We start from the raw sequence: 21,195 nt of genomic DNA on the forward strand, positions 1-21,195 counted from the left end.
TCAGATCCACGACTCAAGATCCACGACTCAAGATCCACGACTCAAGATCCACGACTCAGGATCCACGACTCAAGATCCACGACTCAGGATCCACGACTCAAGATCCACGACTCAGGATCCACGACTCAAGATCCACGACTCAGGATCCACGACTCAGGATCCACGACTCAAGATCCACGACTCAAGATCCACGACTCAGGATCCACGACTCAGGATCCACGACTCAGGATCCACGACTAAGATCCACGACTCAATCCACGACTCAATCAGGACTCATTAATTATCCACGATTTAAAATCCACTACCATATGTACTCATACTGCATCTAAATACAATCTTGAGGTACTTGCCAATTTAAGAGTACTTTATACTTTTACTACAGATTATTGAAGCCAGTATTGTACTTTTCAATTCACTTAATTTATCTGACATTAGTTACTTTGAGTGTTGTGTGTTTTTACGTCTCTTTCTAGGTTTGATGTGGTTATTTGGAGGCTCATTGTAGCCAGCTTGTGTTTCATCGCGGTCATTTTGAGTGGATTTCTTTAGTTCGATGTTTCGCTTTTCATATTATTTGTTTCTTTGTGTCCGTTCTTTGCAGTATTTTGTGTGTTTTTGTGTCCTTCTTTGTGTCCTTGCAGTCAGTTCGAGCGTCTTCATGGTTGTCTTCTCCTTTTTAATCAGCATTATGAGCCTCTTTGTGGTCTGTGTCTTTTTCGTAATTCTGATTCATCTTTTTGAGTGAAATTATACACATAAAGTCCAGGGGCCTCAGATACTCTTAGCCCCTGGACTTGTGACTGGGAGACCCCGTTCAGTCATCCTCAGATGTGTTTACCTGCCCTCACAGTAATGGAAATGTGTTAATTAAATAATTAAACCATCAAATTAAGTCATCGTGAATCCAGACATGGTGTGAGCGTCGCTGTTTTTATTCATCGTCTCGTTAAGATCTGAACGTTTTTCCACTCGGCTCCTCAAAATGTTTCTCATTAAAACGAACTGATGCATAACCAGAGACTCAGGACAGGATATAAAGAAGAGGAGACATGGAGACAGAGATACAGGTAAAGAGACGGACATCAGACAGACATGGCGCTCAAAAAAACCGACAGCAGCAAACTCCTCATGGCGGGTGAGATGAAATTATATTTAACTATCTGTTTGGGATCTCGACGGAACATAATTGCGGCTATAAAGTGATATTAGATTTGTAGATGCAGAATATCTTTCAACTGATGAAGAGAACAAGTTGTATTTGAAAAAACGAGATGTTTGAGGTAGTTTAGAAACAGGGATAGAAAGATACGTTTATTTTGTACACGGTTAACTACGGTGGCCTGCAGGTGCAAACGTGTTATCATGACCCGACACATTTCCATTAAGAGAAACACGCTGCGGCTTCAGAAACGATGCAGATATAAAAAAACTATTGGCCAGCTTATAAAACGTATATGTTATATACATCACTACTCTAACTCAATTTACAACAAGAACAAAAGTGGTCCCAGGGCAGATCCTTGTGGAACCCCATATTTCATTTAATATTATCTATCTATGTAGTGTCTCTACTTTAAAGAGTCCTCTCCAGCTGATGTTCAGGTGTATATCAGTATGTAGTGTCTCTACTTTAAAGAGTCCTCTCCTGCTGATGTTCAGGTGTATATCAGTATGTAGTGTCTCTACTTTAAAGAGTCCTCTCCTGTTGATGTTCAGGTGTATATCAGTATGTAGTGTCTCTACTTTAAAGAGTCCTCTCCTGCTGATGTTCAGGTGTATATCAGTATGCAGTGTCTCTACTTTAAAGAGTCCTCTCCTGCTGATGTTCAGGTGTATATCAGTATGTAGTGTCTCTACTTTAAAGAGTCCTCTCCTGCTGATGTTCAGGTGTATATCAGTATGCAGTGTCTCTACTTTAAAGAGTCCTCTGCTGCTGATGTTCAGGTGTATATCAGTATGTAGTGTCTCTACTTTAAAGAGTCCTGTCCTGCTGATGTTCAGGTGTATATCAGTATGTAGTGTCTCTACTTTAAAGAGTCCTGTCCTGCTGATGTTCAGGTGCATATCAGTATGTAGTGTATCTACTTTAAAGAGTCCTCTCCTGCTGATGTTCAGGTGTATATCAGTATGTAGTGTCTCTACTTTAAGAGTCCTCTCCTGCTGATGTTCAGGTGTATATCAGTATGTAGTGTCTCTACTTTAAAGAGTCCTCTCCTGCTGATGTTCAGGTGTATATCAGTATGCAGTGTCTCTACTTTAAAGAGTCCTCTCCTGCTGATGTTCAGGTGTATATCAGTATGTAGTGTCTCTACTTTAAAGAGTCCCTCTCCTGCTGATGTTCAGGTGTATATCAGTATGCAGTGTCTCTACTTTAAAGAGTCCTCTGCTGCTGATGTTCAGGTGTATATCAGTATGTAGTGTCTCTACTTTAAAGAGTCCTGTCCTGCTGATGTTCAGGTGCATATCAGTATGTAGTGTCTCTACTTTAAAGAGTCCTCTCCTGTTGATGTTCAGGTGTATATCAGTATGTAGTGTCTCTACTTTAAAGAGTCCTGTCCTGCTGATGTTCAGGTGTATATCAGCATGTAGTGTCTCTACTTTAAAGAGTCCCCTGCTGCTGATGTTCAGGTGTATATCAGTATGTAGTGTCTCTCCTTTAAAGAGTCCTCTCCAGCTGATGTTCAGGTGTATATCAGTATGTAGCGTCTCTACTTTAAAAGAGTCCTCTCCTGCTGATGTTCAGGTGTATATCAGTATGTAGTGTCTCTACTTTAAAGAGTCCTCTCCTGCTGATGTTCAGGTGTATATCAGTATGTAGTGTCTCTACTTTAAAGAGTCCTCTCCTGCTGATGTTCAGGTGTATATCAGTATGTAGTTGTCTCTACTTTAAAGAGTCCTCTCCAGCTGATGTTCAGGTGTATATCAGTATGTAGCGTCTCTACTTTAAAGAGTCCTCTCCTGCTGATGTTCAGGTGTATATCAGTATGTAGTGTCTCTACTTTAAAGAGTCCTCTCCAGCTGATGTTCAGGTGTATATCAGTATGTAGTGTCTCTACTTTAAAGAGTCCTCTCCAGCTGATGTTCAGGTGTATATCAGTATGTAGCGTCTCTACTTTAAAGAGTCCTCTCCTGCTGATGTTCAGGTGTATATCAGTATGTAGTGTCTCTACTTTAAAGAGTCCTCTCCTGCTGATGTTCAGGTATATATCAGTATGTAGTGTCTCTACTTTAAATAGTCCTCTCCTGCTGATGTTCAGGTGTATATCAGTATGTAGTGTCTCTACTTTAAATAGTCCTCTCCTGCTGATGTTCAGGTGTATATCAGTATGTAGTGTCTCTACTTTAAATAGTCCTCTCCTGCTGATGTTCAGGTGTATATCAGTATGTAGTGTCTCTACTTTAAAGAGTCCTCTCCTGCTGATGTTCAGGTGTATATCAGTATGTAGTGTCTCTACTTTAAAGAGTCCTCTCTGCTGCTGTTCAAGTGTATATCAGTATGTAGTGTCTCTACTTTAAAGAGTCCTCTCCTGCTGATGTTCAGGTGTATATCAATATGTAGTGTCTCTACTTTAAAGAGTCCTCTCCTGCTGATGTTCAGCTGTATATCAGTGTGTAGTGTCTCTACTTTAAAGAGTCCTCTCCTGCCGATGTTCAGGTGTATATCAGTATGTAGTGTCTCTACTTTAAAGAGTCCTCTCCTGCTGATGTCCAGGTGTATATCAGTATGTAGTGTCTCTACTTTAAAGAGTCCTCTCCTGCTGATGTCCAGGTTTATATCAGTATGTAGTGTCTCTACTTTAAAGAGTCCTCTCCTGCTGATGGTCAGGTGTATATCAGTATGTAGTGTCTCTACTTTAAAGAGTCCTCTCCTGCTGATGTTCAGGTGTATATCAGTATGTAGTGTCTCTACTTTAAAGAGTCCTCTCCTGCTGATGTCCAGGTGTATATCAGTATGTAGCGTCTCTACTTTAAAGAGTCCTCTCCTGCTGATGTTCAGGTGTATATCAGTACGTAGTGTCTCTATTTTAAAGAGTCCTCTCCTGCTGATGTTCAGGTGTATATCAGTATGTAGTGTCTCTACTTTAAAGAGTCCTCTCCTGCTGATGTCCAGGTGTATATTAGTATGTAGTGTCTCTACTTTAAAGAGTCCTCTCCTGCTGATGTTCAGGTGTATATCAGTATGTAGTGTCTCTACTTTAAAGAGTCCTCTCCTGCTGATGTCCAGGTGTATATCAGTATGTAGTGTCTCTACTTTAAAGAGTCCTCTCCTGCTGATGTCCAGGTGTATATTAGTATGTAGTGTCTCTACTTTAAAGAGTCCTCTCCTGCTGATGTTCAGGTGTATATTAGTATGTAGTGTCTCTACTTTAAAGAGTTCTCTCCTGCTGATGTTCAGGTGTATATCAGTATGTAGTGTCTCTACTTTAAAGAGTCCTCTCCTGCTGATGTCCAGGTGTATATTAGTATGTAGTGTCTCTACTTTAAAGAGTTCTCTCCTGCTGATGTTCAGGTGTATATCAGTATGTAGTGTCTCTACTTTAAAGAGTCCTCTCCTGCTGATGTTCAGGTGTATATCAGTATGTAGTGTCTCTACTTTAAAGAGTCCTCTCCTGCTGATGTTCAGGTGTATATCAGTATGTAGTGTCTCTACTTAAAGAGTCCTCTCCTGTTGATGTTCAGGTGTATATCAGTATGTAGTGTCTCTACTTTAAAGAGTCCTCTCCTGCTGATGTTCAGGTGTGTATATCAGTATGTAGTGTCTCTACTTTAAAGAGTCCTCTCCTGCTGATGTTCAGGTGTATATCAGTATGTAGTGTCTCTACTTTAAAGAGTCCTCTCCTGCTGATGTTCAGGTGTATATCAGTATGTAGTGTCTCTACTTTAAAGAGTGTGTGTGTGTGTGTGTGTGTGTGTGTGTGTGTGTGTGTGTGTGTGTGTGTGTGTGTGTGTGTGTGTGTGTGTGTGTGTGTGTGTGTGTGTGTGTGTGTGCAGTGGTGTGTTTGGTGGCAGTCTGCAGCTCTGTTCCTATCAGTGATCTTCTGGACCGAGCCTCTCAGGGCTCAGATAAACTGCACGCTCTCAGCACCATCATCTCTCAGGACCTGGTCAGTGAACGCACCACGGCTTTTAAATGCCATTAACCTGCACCACTAGTCTTCTCATGTTTCAGCACATTGGAGTAGATATTGGAGAAGGACCAGACATTAGGCGCAGGGGGGTCAAACTCAATTTCATGGCGGGCAACATCAGCATTATGGTTGCACTCAAAGGGCCGGTTGTAACTTTAAGACTATAGAAATATACATGTATAAAATAATGTATTGTATTATATTACATGATTGTAATGTAACCTGTAACCCCTGCATGAGATAATATAATGACGATGCTCCTTTGCCCCGCCCCCCAGAACTCTCACTTCCCTCCCATTGGTCAGGTGATTATGCCCCGCCCCTCGATGTGTCACACCTCCTCTCTGCAGACGCCCAGCGACAAGCAGCAAACTCTGCAAGTTTCTGTGAGTCTTTTTTTACTTTTTGTGGTGGACTTCTAGGGGTCCATCACAAGGGATACTAATCTGGTGTTCATCATGAATATCTTCATCAATACATCCTTCTATATTGTGATAATATACACACTTTTACATATTTTATTGTTGTTATAATAGTGAATGACAATGTGCGGCACATTTAATTTTCTGTGCTTATTACGCTTTTTTGTGTTTGTATATAATTCAATTATATTTCTTACATTTTATATTATTATTTAAATCTTATCTTTTTAATGGAATATATTTTTTTTACTTCTTTTATTGCATATTTTTACCTTAACTTCTCATGTCTTATAAATACTTTTATCCTGTATTTAAAACCATTTGTATTGCACATTTTACTTTAACTTGTGGTGTTTTATTTTATACTGTATTACTGTACTTTTTTGTTACTCTAAACTGGAGAAACAAAACCCAATCTGTCGGCAGGTAGTAAAGTATTTAGATTGTGATGGTTCTTACTGACCTCTGCAGGCCAACTAGTGTATTACAACACCTTTCAAAAAGTCTTGCTATCTATACGGACTATTCAATAAAACCCTTTCCCTAGATCTCCTCCTTCCTTCCCTTGATCTCCTCCTTCCTTCCCTTGATCTCCTCCTTCCTTCCTCATTGATCAACTGTCACTAAAAACAGTAAATGGAGCCGTTTTAGCCAACATTGCTAATTTCCAGCTGTTGTCCCCGGCCAGATGATAATAGACACCTTTTTTCAAAATCACAAAACATCAACAGCATGAGTTATAAAGAAAGGATGAAAGGATATAAGAGAACAATAACATGCAAACGTCACACGTTACTACATGCATGTCACATATAGCACATAACACAGAAAGGAAGGGTCCATGATCACAACATGTAACACACACTGCAGCAAATGCCTCCCCTGATGCGTCCTCTGGTCTTTATCACGTGTCCCTCTCAGGAGTCGGACCTCCTCTCTCTGGCTCGCTCTCTGCTCCAGGCCTGGTCCGACCCCCTGCTGGCTCTCTCAGCTTCAGCAAACACCCTCCATCACCCCGACCAGACCTCCATCTCCAACAAGATCCAGGAGCTGCAGCTGCACTCCAAGAGCCTGGGGGACGGCCTGGACATCCTGTCTGGGAAGGTACTCTTTAAAGAGGAGACCCTACATGCTGATATACACCTGAACATCAGCAGGAGAGGACTCTTTAAAGTAGAGACACTACATACTGATATACACCTGAACATCAGCAGGAGAGGACTCTTTAAAGTAGAGACACTACATACTGATATACACCTGAACATCAGCAGGAGAGGACTCTTTAAAGTAGAGACACTACATACTGATATACACCTGAACATCAGCAGGAGAGGACTCTTTAAAGTAGAGACACTACATACTGATATACACCTGAACATCAGCAGGAGAGGACTCTTTAAAGTAGAGCCACTACATACTGATATACACCTGAACATCAGCAGGAGAGGACTCTTTAAAGTAGAGACACTACATACTGATATACACCTGAACATCAGCAGGAGAGGACTCTTTAAAGTAGAGACACTACATACTGATATACACCTGAACATCAGCAGGAGAGGACTCTTTAAAGTAGAGACACTACATACTGATATACACCTGAACATCAGCAGGAGAGGACTCTTTAAAGTAGAGACACTACATACTGATATACACCTGAACATCAGCAGGAGAGGACTCTTTAAAGTAGAGACACTACATACTGATATACACCTGAACATCAGCAGGAGAGGACTCTTTAAAGTAGAGACACTACATACTGATATACACCTGAACATCAGCAGGAGAGGACTCTTTAAAGTAGAGACACTACATACTGATATACACCTGAACATCAGCAGGAGAGGACTCTTTAAAGTAGAGGCACTACATACTGATATACACCTGAACATCAGCAGGAGAGGACTCTTTAAAGTAGAGACATTACATACTGATATACACCTGAACATCAGCAGGAGAGGACTCTTTAAAGTAGAGCCACTACATACTGATATACACCTGAACATCAGCAGGAGAGGACTCTTTAAAGTAGAGACACTACATACTGATATACACCTGAACATCAGCAGGAGAGGACTCTTTAAAGTAGAGACACTACATACTGATATACACCTGAACATCAGCAGGAGAGGACTCTTTAAAGTAGAGACACTACATACTGATATACACCTGAACATCAGCAGGAGAGGACTCTTTAAAGTAGAGACACTACATACTGATATACACCTGAACATCAGCAGGAGAGGACTCTTTAAAGTAGAGCCACTACATACTGATATACACCTGAACATCAGCAGGAGAGGACTCTTTAAAGTAGAGACACTACATACTGATATACCTGAACATCAGCAGGAGAGGACTCTTTAAAGTAGAGACACTACATACTGATATACACCTGAACATCAGCAGGACAGGACTCTTTAAAGTAGAGACACGACATGAACTCTCTCTCCTCTTCCTCAGATGGGTCCTGCAGCTCAGACCATCTCTTTGCTTCCCTTCTCTGGAGGAAATGACATCGGCCAGGACCGGATTTCACAATTAATCAACTTCAACTTCCTGTTGTCTTGTTTCCGCCGCGACTCCCACAAGATCGACAGTTTCCTGAAGGTTCTTCGCTGTCGGGCCACGAAGGCGCAGCCTCAGATGTGTTGAAGAGAGAGTCGGCCAGCTTTGCTTTTTCTCAACGTTTTCATGGTGCAGGGATATCGTACGTCTCAAAGTCAAAGTCAACTTTATTGTCAATCTTTCAGTTTGTGTGTACAGACAGAGAATCGAAATAACGTTTCCCACAATCCCGAATACAAAACAAATATATATATATAAACATGTATATACCTATATATATACCTATATATATATACCTATATATATATATATATAAACAAAGACACATTTATACATATGCTCACATTAAGACCTAAATAAAAGCACAACAATCAATATATACAGAAATAACAGTCACTTCAATCATTTCTGTGTTGGTCCCTGAAGGCAGCATCTCTCTGGTCCAATGGGATTGCTCCATGTGATTTTGGGTTATCGGGAAAAAAATCTGTGTCAAACAAACGTCGATGACACTTAAATCCACCAGTTGGGTATTTACTGACGTTTTCTATGTCGTAGAATTCAAATCTCTTCAGCTTACTTTAACCACAGACCTTATTTCAGGCTAACAACCAAAAACACATTCAGAAAACCATTGTCCTACAGACCAGGAAGTGATAAAATGCTGACTCATGACAGGGTTTTACGACTCATTCCTACACCTCTCTATTGCCTATAGATTAGCGCATGCTAGGATTCTGCTATATGAGCTAATGGTTAGCATTCTGAGTTTCCAGAAGGCGGCGATGAGCAGGAGTTTCATGGCGTATCGTATCCAGTTTACCTGAGTATCTTTATACTTTAAAAACACCTACTCCACTACATGTTAGAAGCCTGTATTGTACGTTTTACTCTACTACATTTATCGTACAGCTTTAGCTACTTTACAGATTCAGATTATTAGCTAAATTACTGACTTTATGACTTTTAAAAGAGTACTTTAACACTGTAGCATTAGCCGCTTTCACACCAAGTACTTTGCCGCACTTAGTGCCCAGCACTTAGTGCCCAGCACTTAGTGCCCAGCACTTAGTTCCCAGCATTTAGTGCCCAGCACTTAGTAACCCCATGGAACTAAGAGCCGATCGTGTTCACACCGGAATAAGTTCCCTGAGAGAGGATTAGGCAAATGAAGCCGCTGACGTCACTTCTTCTTCTTCTGCTTTGGGTTTACTGGCAGGCCGCAAACAACTTCACGGCGTATACTGCCACCCGGAGTCCCCGGCCGGAAGTCCCCGGAGTTGGGGAAGGCTTCAGTAGAAGCTGCTGGGACTCCCAGCAGCTTCTACTGAAGCCTTCCGAGTAAATCGCCAGAACGCCGACACCTCCTCATCTCCACCGCTCCCATGTTTTCTTTTGTGTTGCCATAAGTTAGTCTCTCTGCGTTTCTACGCTGGGCTAATGCTAATGCTAATAATGCTAATGCCACAAATACAATGGCGGCTTCACAAAACTTTTCAGAGTTTTACGGGGCGTGGTTTGCAATTCGCCCAGCCAATCGAAATTGGTACTTTTTTCTCCCCGGGAAAGCACCACCTCTCTAGCAGGGACTGACATGGAGGTAAAAGCTCTGGAACTATGTTCACTTTTTGGTGTGAACGCAAAATTCCAGGCACTATCGGAACTAAACGGGAAAAGTATGTGGAAAAGTATTCCGGTGTGAACGCGCCTATTGCTTCTTTTAATGAAGTCAAAAGTCACATTTAAGTCAGCGTGTTGCACAAACATTGACCTCAATCTGAATGATGGATGCGAAGGTATATTAAAGTTTAAGCTATCAACGTTTCCCATGGTAATTTGCATGCGTTGTACTTGTTTGAAAGCTTCCTTATTGACTTTAAATCAGGTTGATAACTTCCAGGAAGGGAATAAAGCATCTGCGTTTGCTTCCAGCTGGTCTGGCTTCATCACTTGACCGTGTTCTTGTAAACCTGGTATGTTTGTTCTGCTGTTCCTCCTCCTTGTCTCGTCCTTCTAAACCTTTGCACTTCAGATTTAAACATTCTCTGATAAGCGTGATGTGATGCTTATAGAATTGATCTTTTCAATCTGCTCATCAATAAAGATCTTCTTTTGCACAGTAACATCTCCTTGCCTGTCATCTTTTAGTCCACTGAATGTATGCAAACAAAATATGTAATCACGTGTGAAAGCATACATACTGTGTAAAATGACTTCATGGGATTTATTGACAGTAAGTAAAAAATAGAAACTTAATTTTTCGGAGAACTGTTTGTATTAAAGGGGACCTATCATGCAAAATGCACATGTTGATGTCTCTCATACATCAACATGTGTCCCCGGTGTGTCGGGGAACTCACGCAGCGTCAGGAAATAAAACCCTCTCTCTTTTCCTCCGTACGCAAATCTCTAAAAACGGAGGAACAACGGAGCTGATCCAGATTTGCGTCCGATATGACGTAATATCTGAAATGTGGACCCACGGGCCAATCAGAAACGTTGCTATCAGAAACAATGCCCGACTGTTCTGGACGTAATATGGTCGGTGTTTACATTAGCATCGCTAACATTCAGAGCTAACCTGTACTGGAGAGCATGTGTGTGAAGAAGCAGGAAGTAAAAAGGAACTCACCTTGTGGTATAACCGGCAAGAGAGAAAGCCTTTGAGCTCCAAACTGTTTCAGAGAGAATCCTTGATAATCCATGATATGGCGTTTCATCACGGCAGCATTTAGTTTAGACGGTAGCTGCCGGGTCCCGCATGAGCTCAGACCCTCCTCTTTAAAGCTTTATACCCAAATCAGCACTTTAGAAACAGGAAGTGGAATAGAGGGATATGAGGCGTGGCTAGAATGATCTGTTTGGTGTTTGGAGCAAAACACTTCATAGACATGTTTTTTAAATATTGTATATATCTGAGACCTGTTGCCTACAAAGAGCACGATAGGTGACCTTTAAAAGGCAAAGGCAGATATAAAAACACAATGCCTGCTTTTACAACATCTCCCCTGCAGAGGGCGGTATTTTGTTAAGCTTTATGCAATAGTTTTAGCAAGGGCTATACTCTGGCACCCTCTGGTGATAAACAGATATAATGCAAGGAAACGGGATGTAATGTTTAACTTGGACGGAATACACATTTAAATTCACTCCTATGCAAAGACAACTCCATACTAAATTCATTAAAGATGATATCCTCAGCATATTGAGGGTTTTTAAATCTCCTGGTGTCCAATGAGAGCTTCAGAAACCTGCCTCTGGATAGAGTTCATTTGACCGTTTAAGACTTTATTCGCTTGCATTTTTAGTGAGTAACAAAGAGGCTTTCTGAGTATTTTTGTGCGGGATCATCGCGTTAAGGATTAACATAACTACAATGGCTTTCACAGCTCTAACTACACCAATATCGAGACCCCCTGACTTCGTAGGCGTTGGTGGTATAGTGGTGAGCATAGCTGCCTTCCAAGCAGTTGACCCGGGTTCGATTCCCGGCCAACGCAATCTTTTTTCGGCGGCGATATGACTCAGATCATATATGATTAGATAAAATAAGAAGAACTTTATTGATCCTCATTTGGGAAATGTTTGCGTTGCAGCAGCATAGAAGGACACGGCATTGTACATTAGAGAAATTAATGTATCTTATGAGATAGCATGAAATACCAATGTTTTCTTTAACCCATTAAGAAGAAAGGAAATAGCATTAAAAAAGTAGAAAATATACATGTTGAAATACAAATGCACAGTAAAGCAGGATATGATATATACATTAAGTATGTCAGGGATGGAATATTAAATATTAAATTGAATATAAATGTAAAGTGTACAGTGTGATTTTACGTCTGGATAGAGTTCATTTTCAGTTTAAGACTTTATTCGCCTGCATTTTTAGTGAGTAACAAAGAGGCTTTCTGAGTATTTTTGTGTGGGATCATCGCGTGCGGGATTAACATCACTACAATGGCTTTCACAGCTCTAATGGCATCGATGTCGAGACCAGCCTATTCCCGTTAGCGTTGGTGGTATAGTGGTGAGCATAGCTGCCTTCCAAGCAGTTGACCCGGGTTCGATTCCCGGCCAACGCAATGTTTTTTTGGCGGCGATATGACTCAGATCATATATGATTAGATAAGATAAGAAGAACTTTATTGATCCCGATTTGGGAAATGTTTGCGTTGCAGCAGCATAGAAGGACACGGCATTGTACATTAGAGAAATTAAAAGAGTAGAAATAAACAATCCAACATGTAAACATCTCAAATAGAAATTAAATGGCATTAAAAAAGTAGAAAATATACATGTGGAAATACAAATTTACAGTAACATAATATGTGATCTTTAATCTTAATTAGCTATCTGCTGTATACATATAAATACTTGGCTACTAATTGTATTTTCTACTCTCTGTATATGTTTTACTTTCTTGTTTATAGTCTTTTAATTTTGAGTGTACAATGCCTTGTCTCGTTATGCTGCTGCAATGCAAACATTTCCCAAATTGGGATCAACTTCTTATTTTATCTTATTTTATTTTAAGACCACACAACTTGTCCTCTGTGAGATAGCATGAAATACCAATGTTTCTTTAACCCATTAACCATGAAGTAGAAAGGAAATAGCATTAAAAAAGTAGAAAATATACATGTTGAAATACAAATGCACAGTAAAGCAGGATATTATATATACATTAAGCAGTGGCGAGCCGTGATTTTATACCTAGGCCCTCTGACCCCCCCTTCCCTCGAAAAAAAAGAAGAAATATTACGTCTCAGCGTATACTTCAGCGGAATATCAAAACAGTGGTCCGGGGTGCAAAACGCATCAATGACAGCGACCCTCTACCACACAAAACAACATCATTTATATAAACACCTATCATGACAGGGCACCCACAGCCAAGTAACAATTACAAATGAATTAAGTCGGCACGGCGGCCCGCATTGAAAATGACTTAGGCCTATGGGCTCAGAACAGTCTCATAATACACACATGCGCACAGAAGGATTCAAACTTGTATTTCCGGATCCACACTTGTGTTTTTCAATCCACACACAAATGTATTCCGTTTCATATACATGTAAATAAAATCCAAATAGGCCTACAGAAGAAAGTTGTACATGTGTATTTTTGATCCTCACATATTTGTTTTCCGTTTATAACCTCTGAACCTGCAAACACAACCCGCTTTCTGTGCACGGATCGCTGTGCATTCGTGTGTGGGTTTTTTGAGACTCCCCTGACGGTCAGCCGATTCGTACTTGTAAATATTTGCGGGTCATTCAGCTGATCCTTTGCCACTCCACATTATCATTGTAACTCAATCTTGAAAATGAACCGGTTAATAATTTCGCAACGATGTCATCACTATCACTGAAGTGAGCCATCATGAACGAATTTATGCTAATTATAAATCTATCGATTAGATTTATGATTCGAAAATTATAAAAGTAGGGTAGACATGTGGATATTATCCGGCTGAACACAACGTGCATTTATCTAACAGGTTCGTTTTCCACAGACCTTATTTCGAGCTATTTTCCAAAATCCTGTGGAGAAATCTCATTGCTTCCTGTCGAGGGAATCCGAGCGAAGCTTACTTCCGCGTTTTAGGACGCGTCACTGCACCACTTGTCATAAAGTCCGCGAAAATGAAGCCCGCCCATTTAGAGGGAAGATATGATTGGTCAATTGTGCCGTCATTTGACATTACTCTCTCGTTGAGTTACTATAGCGGGCCCTCTGTGAATGTAGAGAGGGACCAACAAGCTCTCCCGTCTTCACAGGCGGCTTCTCAGGTCGACTATTTTCATTTCCTCGCTCCTCGGTCCTCGGTCTCACCGGAAGTTGATTTGCCTGCACCATCTTGAGTACCGTCCCATGGCTCTTATTTCTGCCGAGGATCGAGGAGCGAGGAGCGATAATGGAGGTTTTTTAATGTTTTCAAATATTATTTTTTAGAATATTTTAGGCCCTCACAGAGGGCCTAGAGGGCCTAGAGGGCCCTGACGGCTCGCCACTGACATTAAGTGTGTCAGGGATGGAATATTAAATATTAAATTGAATATAAATGTAAAGTGTACAGTGTGATTGTAAGTCTGGATAGAGTTCATTTTCAGTTTAAGACTTTATTCGCTTGCATTTCTAGTGAGTAACAAAGAGGCTTTCTGAGTATTTTTGTGCGGGATCACCGCGTGCGGGATTAACATCACTACAATGGCTTTCACAATTCTCATCGCATCGATATCAAGAACATCCGATTTCCATTAGCGTTGGTGGTATAGTGGTGAGCATAGCTGCCTTCCAAGCAGTTGACCAGGGTTCGATTCCCGGCCAACGCAATTTTTTTCGGCGGCGATATCAAATCAAATCAAATCAGGTTTTATTTATATAGTACATTTATAAACGATTTTTGGTCTAGTGCTGTACATATAATAAAATTAGCCTACAGTAGAGACACTTTACAGCAAATACAACAGCACAGATTGTTCAGAATATCAGTATGAGAAAAACGACACCCTCTGTCCTTAGACCCTCTGTCCTTAGACTCTCATATCGTACAAGGAAAAACTTCCAGAGAAAACCCACAGCTTAAAGGGAACATGGGAGAAACCTCAGGGAGAGCAACAGAGGAGGGATCCCTCTCCCAGGACGGACAGACGTGCAATAGATGCCGTGTGTAAATTGAAGAGATAATACATTTTACAGCATATAGACCGAATGTTAGGAAATGCATGTGTCTGTAATAAGAAGATGAATCCACGAGGATGTCAGCTACAATCCTGTGGAAGCCATCAGGGAAGCAGCATGGCGAGACCCAAGGCAGGACCGCAGAGACAGGTTCAGCCACGACCCGAAGTCCACGACTTAATCCAGAACTCAGGATAGAGGATCCAAGACACAGGACTACAGCAAGAGGATCAGCCTAGACTCCGGATCCCGGCGTAGATATAGATACAAAACAAGAACAAAGATTTGGCTGGGTTAACAAGGAACAAGAGAATACACAGACACAGACACAGAGGGGAAAGGTCATTGGATAAAAGTTATTCTTGATAACCCTCGAGAAAGATCTCATGAACTTCCCCACTCAATCTATCAAGACCCGAGCAGGCACAGGCCGGCGCATACCGCTCATGGAATCCCTCACCATATAAACTCTAACCCCTCAAGTGTACAAGTGAAGAGACACCATGTGTCAGCTCCTTTTAGAATAGTATTTCTTCTCTTCTCAGAGAAACAAGGGTATGAAAAGAGCAGCCAGAAACAGAGGAAGAGAGGCACAACGTGACTACGGAAATGCACTCTCCTAAATATTAAACGAGTAAGAAGTGAAGAAACACAAAGCCAGAAATTGAAATGAAAAGGCACCATCACCTTCGAATAGGGTGGAAATGATGAAGACCCAAATTATGAAGAGGGGACATGGGATACTAGTGAAGAGGGACGACAGTGAAAAGGCCCAACGTATCCAACGTACTAGCACTCTCCAGAGAGACAGAAAGTCAAAGTATACGCCGAGAGGCACAACGTGACTACGTAGATGCACTCTCCCGTATAAATGAGTTCAAGGGAAAGGGGGTGAAAAACTAAACTAATCAAAAGAAGGAAGTAGAGAGGCCTAAATGCCGTCTCCTAGATTCAGTTAAAGGAAAGAACTGGGGAACAAACAAGTACAGGAGGAAAGGCCCAACGAGTCAACGTCAACACACTCTCCTAGAATAGTTCAAGGTAAACGGGGTCGGAAGAATATAGTAAGAAACAGAGCTGAGAATGCTTTCCCTCTAGTCCAGGGCGAACATGGAGGATAAGAAAACAGAGATAGAGCACAACAACCTATCTCTTCGTCAGATGCACTGCCCCGCCTGGATAAGCGACTCTGTGCCCCTTCCCCCTCTACCGGACCTTAGATCCGCAGAGGGAGAGGGGAGGGACCAAGCCCAAGGGGGGGTTTAGGGTTTTAAAAGAAAACCCAGCAGAGATCCAAAAATGGATGAAGAAGTATTTACAAAACGGTTTATAAAACCAAGAGGTTATTCCTCATATTCCTAAAATGTTCTAATCTAATTCAGGGTCATACCAACTCAGCTCCAAGCAACCAGACGTAGCAACCAGTCAGTCCAGTCAGAACCTTCTCTGAGGTCTCCCCGCTCCCAACCTACTAATCATAAAAAACTGAAACCCCATAAAACCCCAATAATATTAATAACATTTAATAATATTAAAAATAGTATCAATTCTGTGGATAACTAAATAAATAAATAATTAAACAAAAGCCAGAGAGAAAAAGTGAGTTTTAAGTGTTGATTTAAAAACCCCCAGGGTCTGGGCCGACCTCACATGGAGGGGCAGAGTATTCCAGAGACTAGGGCCAGCCGCTGCGAAAGCTTGATGCCCTCAGGTTTTAAGCCTGGTCTTAGGCACTACCAGCAGCTGATCAGCCGACCTTAAGTGTGGGTGTAGCGATGGAGGAGTTCGGCTATATAGGCAGGAGCCCATTTAGGGCTTTGAAAACAAATAAAAGGAGTTTAAAATCTATTCTGAACCGAACTGGAAGCCAGTGCAGTGAGGCCAGAATTGGGGTGATGTGGTCACGCTTTTTATGGCCAGTAAGAAGACGTGCAGCTGCATTCTGAACTAGCTGGAGGCGTCTAATTGAGGCCTGGTCCATACCCACATACAGAGCGTTGCAGTAATCCAGTCTCGAAGTAACAAAGGCGTTAATAACCCTTTCTAGGTCTTTAAAATATAAAAACGATTTGGTCTTAGCCAATAGTCGTATTTTGAAAAAGCAGGTCTTGACTACAGTGCTAACCTGCTTATCAAATTTAAAGGCGCTGTTGAAGGTCACTCCAAGGTTCATGACAGAGGGGAGGATATTTTTATTGAGGGAGCCCAGAATATCAACCGGAGAGGCTGGAGGTCGGGGTCCAAAAAAGATGACCTCGGTCTTGTTCTCATTGAGGGTAAGGAAGTTTTGGCTCAGCCAGGATTTTATGACTCAGATGACATATGATTAGATAAGATAAGAAGTACTTTATTGATCCTGATTTGGGAAATGTTTGCGTTGCAGCAGCATAGAAGGACACGGCATTGTACATTAGAGAAATTAAAAGAGTAGAAATAAACAATCCAACATGTAAACATCTCAAATAGAAATGAAATAGCATTAAAAAAGTAGAAAATATACATGTGGAAATACAAATTTACAGTAACATAATATGTGATCTTTAATCTTAATTAGCTATCTGCTGTATACATATAAATACTTGGCTACTAATTGTATTTTCTACTCTCTGTATATTTTTTACTTTCTTGTTTATTTCTAGTCTTTTAATTTTGATTGTACAATGCCTTGTCTCGTTATGCTGCTGCAATGCAAACATTTCCCAAATTGGGATCAACTTCTTATTTTATTTTAAGACCACACAACTTGTCCTCTGTGAGATAGCATGAAATACCAATGTTTCTTTAACCCATTAACCATGAAGTAGAAAGGAAATAGCATTAAAAAAGTAGAAAATATACATGTTGAAATACAAATACACAGTAAAGCAGGATATTATATATACATTAAGTGTGTCAGGGATGGAATATTAAATATTAAATTGAATATAAATGTAAAGTGTACAGTGTGATTGTAAGTCTGGATAGAGTTCATTTTCAGTTCAAGACTTTATTAGTTTGCATTTCTAGTGAGTAACAAAGAGGCTTTCTGAGTATTACAGTGATTTTAGTTTTGGATCACCGCGTGCGGGATTAACATCACTACAATGGCTTCCACAGTTATCATTACCTCAATATGGAGACACAACCATTTCCGTTAGCGTTGGTGGTATAGTGGTGAGCATAGCTGCCTTCCAAGCAGTTGACCCGGGTTCGATTCCCGGCCAACGCAATGTTTTTTCGGCGGCGATATGACTCAGATCACATATGATTAGATAAGATAAGAAGAACTTTATTGATCCTGATTTGGGAAATGTTTGCGTTGCAGCAGCATAGAAGGACACGGCATTGTACATTAGAGAAATTAAAAGAGTAGAAATAAACAATCCAACATGTAAACATCGCAAATAGAAATGAAATAGCATTAAAAAAGTAGAAAATATACATGTGGAAATACACATTTACAGTAACATAATATGTGATCTTTAATCTTAATTAGCTATCTGCTGTATACATATAAATACTTGGCTACTAATTGTATTTTCTACTCTCTGTATATTTTTTACTTTCTTGTTTCTAGTCTTTTAATTTTGATTGTACAATGCCTTGTCTCGTTATGCTGCTGCAATGCAAACATTTCCCAATTGGGATCAACTTCTTATTTTATTTTAAGACCACACAACTTGTCCTCTGTGAGATAGCATGAAATACCAATGTTTCTTTAACCCATTAACCATGAAGTAGAAAGGAAATAGCATTAAAAAAGTAGAAAATATACATGTTGAAATACAAATGCACAGTAAAGCAGGATATTATATATACATTAAGTGTGTCAGGGATGGAATATTAAATATTAAATTGAATATAAATATAAAGTGTACAGTGTGATTGTAAGTCTGGATAGAGTTCATTTTCAGTTCAAGACTTTATTAGTTTGCATTTCTAGTGAGTAACAAAGAGGCTTTCTGAGTATTACAGTGATTTTAGTTTTGGATCAACGCGTGCGGGATTAACATCACTACAATGGCTTCCACAGTTATAATCACGTCGATATGGAGACCGAACTATTTCCGTTAGCGTTGGTGGTATAGTGGTGAGCATAGCTGCCTTCCAAGCAGTTGACCCGGGTTCGATTCCCGGCCAACGCAACCCTATTATCATATTAAATATACATTTGAATGTAAAATGTACAGTCTGATTTTAAGTCAAAGTAGAGGAACCGGAGGGTCGCGGTTCAAGTCGCAACGGAACCAAAAATATTAATAAAGTCTGATCTTACATGTCCCCTGTTTTTTTAAACAATATATTATAGGTCTATACAAAACATTTCTCTGAAGTGTTTGCCACCAAAATACCAAACGGATCACACACACACACACACACACACACACACACACACACGCACACACACGCACACACACGTACGTATCACATCACAACATTGTAAAGTTAGCTATATATCAGGCTAGTAGCAGTAGCATTGATAATATAGTAACGTTACTGGCAGGACTGTTGATACTGATCCATAACAGAAACTAATGCGCAAGTATTAGCCGTATCTCGCGTTACCTAATGCAACTCCACACTACGTCTTACGGTGCTGTGTACCGGAGGGGAGAGAGAGAGGGGAACGAAGGGGGGGGGGGGGGGGGGGGAGAAGGGAGCGAAGGGGGGGAGAGATGTAATACGGTTTCCTGATAAACGTTTTGTTTGATAGGCCTCAGCTGTGGAGAGTATGTACTGCAGGGCAACACACTCTCACTCCATAATCGTCCAGGAGCGACGCTTGGTCAGGGTCCCGTGGCGTGCAGTTGTGACGCTCATAGGCTTTATTGCTACCCCCTTCCCCGTCAATGTATAGTGTTGGTCCACAGCACAAACATATTAGTTTAACAAAATCCGCATCTAAAGATAGCCTACGTTATTTTCCCCTGTGCAATTCCAGTCTCACATCTCACAGCACATCGTCATTAACAAATACCGGAAACAGACCGAAAACATTAAAAAAAAAAAATAAATACTTTATTCCGAGTGTGCTTGCTTTTCTCTTTGGAAGTCATCACATAACGGCATTGTAATACACGGTTCGGCTGCATTAAATATTACATATCTGCCGTAGTTCTGTATTTATAGAGCCCTGATGAGAAGACTTCTAGACAAACATGAGGAACTGAAAACGTGACGTGGATCATAAATATATCAGCCATTAAACAACATCTTACATTTCTTTTCACACAATACGTCTCCTTGCAGTATCAACACTAATTCGGCTGACTTTTATATTTGATCCAATTGGTAGATAGGCTGTATTTACACCATAAAGGTGCACAGCTGATATAAAGGGACACCTAGTGGTTAAAGCACGTTATGGAATTTCATTATTTTTATTATTAGATATTAATAGGATCCCTATAAAGTATATTCATTACTCGTTATTCTCTACTAATAGTTCATTAACCTGTTAAGCCCGAAGGTCCCCGCCGGCGGGGACCCTGGGTCTTTTTTTCACGATACTGTGTCTCAGGGGATCTTAATATTTAAGAACCTATTAATGTGTTATACCAGATTAACAGAAATAATCTCAGCTAACTGCCGATACAAACCATGTTTACCAAAACAAAACACAAGTCTCACAAGAAGCATCTAAATTACCCCTGAGCGAAAAATGCTAACGGACATTGGCACAGAACTCAAGATAAAAGTACCCTTATTACTTATCATAGCTGCACATACAATATATCCGATTAAAGCTGAGACTCCATAGATTATGTAGGTATATAGTATCATCACTGAGTGATCCGGACTCGCGACAGGGGAAGCAAATACAGTCATCACAACACGTACCTTTACGAAGCTTCTAGGGAGATCGTCTCACAAGTAGCTGTCAATCTGATCAAAGTACGTGTTCAATGGCATTAAAATGAGAAAAAACGCGGCTGAATCTGTTAATCCATAGGTTCTTAACGTCCATGTATAAAAAACTGATTGAATTTATAATCCATAATTCCATTTTTATGTAAACATCGGAGAGTAAATGCTAGCTGCTAATGGTAGCCACCACAGCTAGCTGCTGCTTCCGGTCTCGGCGATGCAGCAGTCTCACACATACATATGACCAAATAAGGACTATGTGGGAGTTCCCCTCGATTCCATTGGCTCTGACTGTCAGAAAGAGATGTCACATGTCAAAATCGAGCAAGGGGGGCCAGAGATATGGAAAATCCACCCAAATGGCCCCAGAAGAGGGTTTTTTTTTGCTAAATCTGTCTAAAAAGGTCAAATATAACTTGTTTTGCATCAATCTTGATACAGGGTACTTATTATATGTTGTACTTTGGATTCCTAAAGCTTTTAGTCTACTAACCCATCATCCAAGGTTAGTTTTCACTATAAGTACAAAATATTTTTTGGAC

General features: G+C 40.6%; 1 protein-coding gene and 5 non-coding genes across 6 annotated transcripts; all 6 read left to right on the top strand.

Moving 5' to 3' along the window:
- The first annotated feature begins 1,092 nt into the window (after positions 1–1,092).
- On the top strand, positions 1,093–8,206 carry prl (prolactin). Its single transcript, XM_034233155.1, has 5 exons — positions 1,093–1,135; positions 4,993–5,105; positions 5,408–5,515; positions 6,473–6,655; positions 8,015–8,206. Exons 1-5 carry the CDS (start codon positions 1,093–1,095, stop codon positions 8,204–8,206), a joined length of 639 nt encoding a protein of 212 aa, XP_034089046.1.
- Positions 8,207–11,547: 3,341 nt separating this feature from the next.
- trnag-ucc lies at positions 11,548–11,619 on the top strand. Its single transcript has one exon. It is a non-coding gene; the product is annotated as a tRNA-Gly (tRNA).
- A 513-nt stretch (positions 11,620–12,132) lies between these two features.
- trnag-ucc lies at positions 12,133–12,204 on the top strand. Its single transcript has one exon. It is a non-coding gene; the product is annotated as a tRNA-Gly (tRNA).
- Positions 12,205–14,385: 2,181 nt separating this feature from the next.
- trnag-ucc lies at positions 14,386–14,457 on the top strand. The gene has a single exon. It is a non-coding gene; the product is annotated as a tRNA-Gly (tRNA).
- Positions 14,458–17,942: 3,485 nt separating this feature from the next.
- Positions 17,943–18,014, top strand: trnag-ucc. The gene has a single exon. It is a non-coding gene; the product is annotated as a tRNA-Gly (tRNA).
- Positions 18,015–18,858: 844 nt separating this feature from the next.
- trnag-ucc lies at positions 18,859–18,930 on the top strand. The gene has a single exon. It is a non-coding gene; the product is annotated as a tRNA-Gly (tRNA).
- The last annotated feature ends 2,265 nt before the right edge of the window (positions 18,931–21,195 follow it).

Source organism: Gymnodraco acuticeps, unplaced genomic scaffold (genome assembly GCF_902827175.1).
Source record: "Gymnodraco acuticeps unplaced genomic scaffold, fGymAcu1.1, whole genome shotgun sequence".
In the NCBI taxonomy this organism is placed as follows: Eukaryota; Metazoa; Chordata; class Actinopteri; order Perciformes; family Bathydraconidae; genus Gymnodraco; species Gymnodraco acuticeps.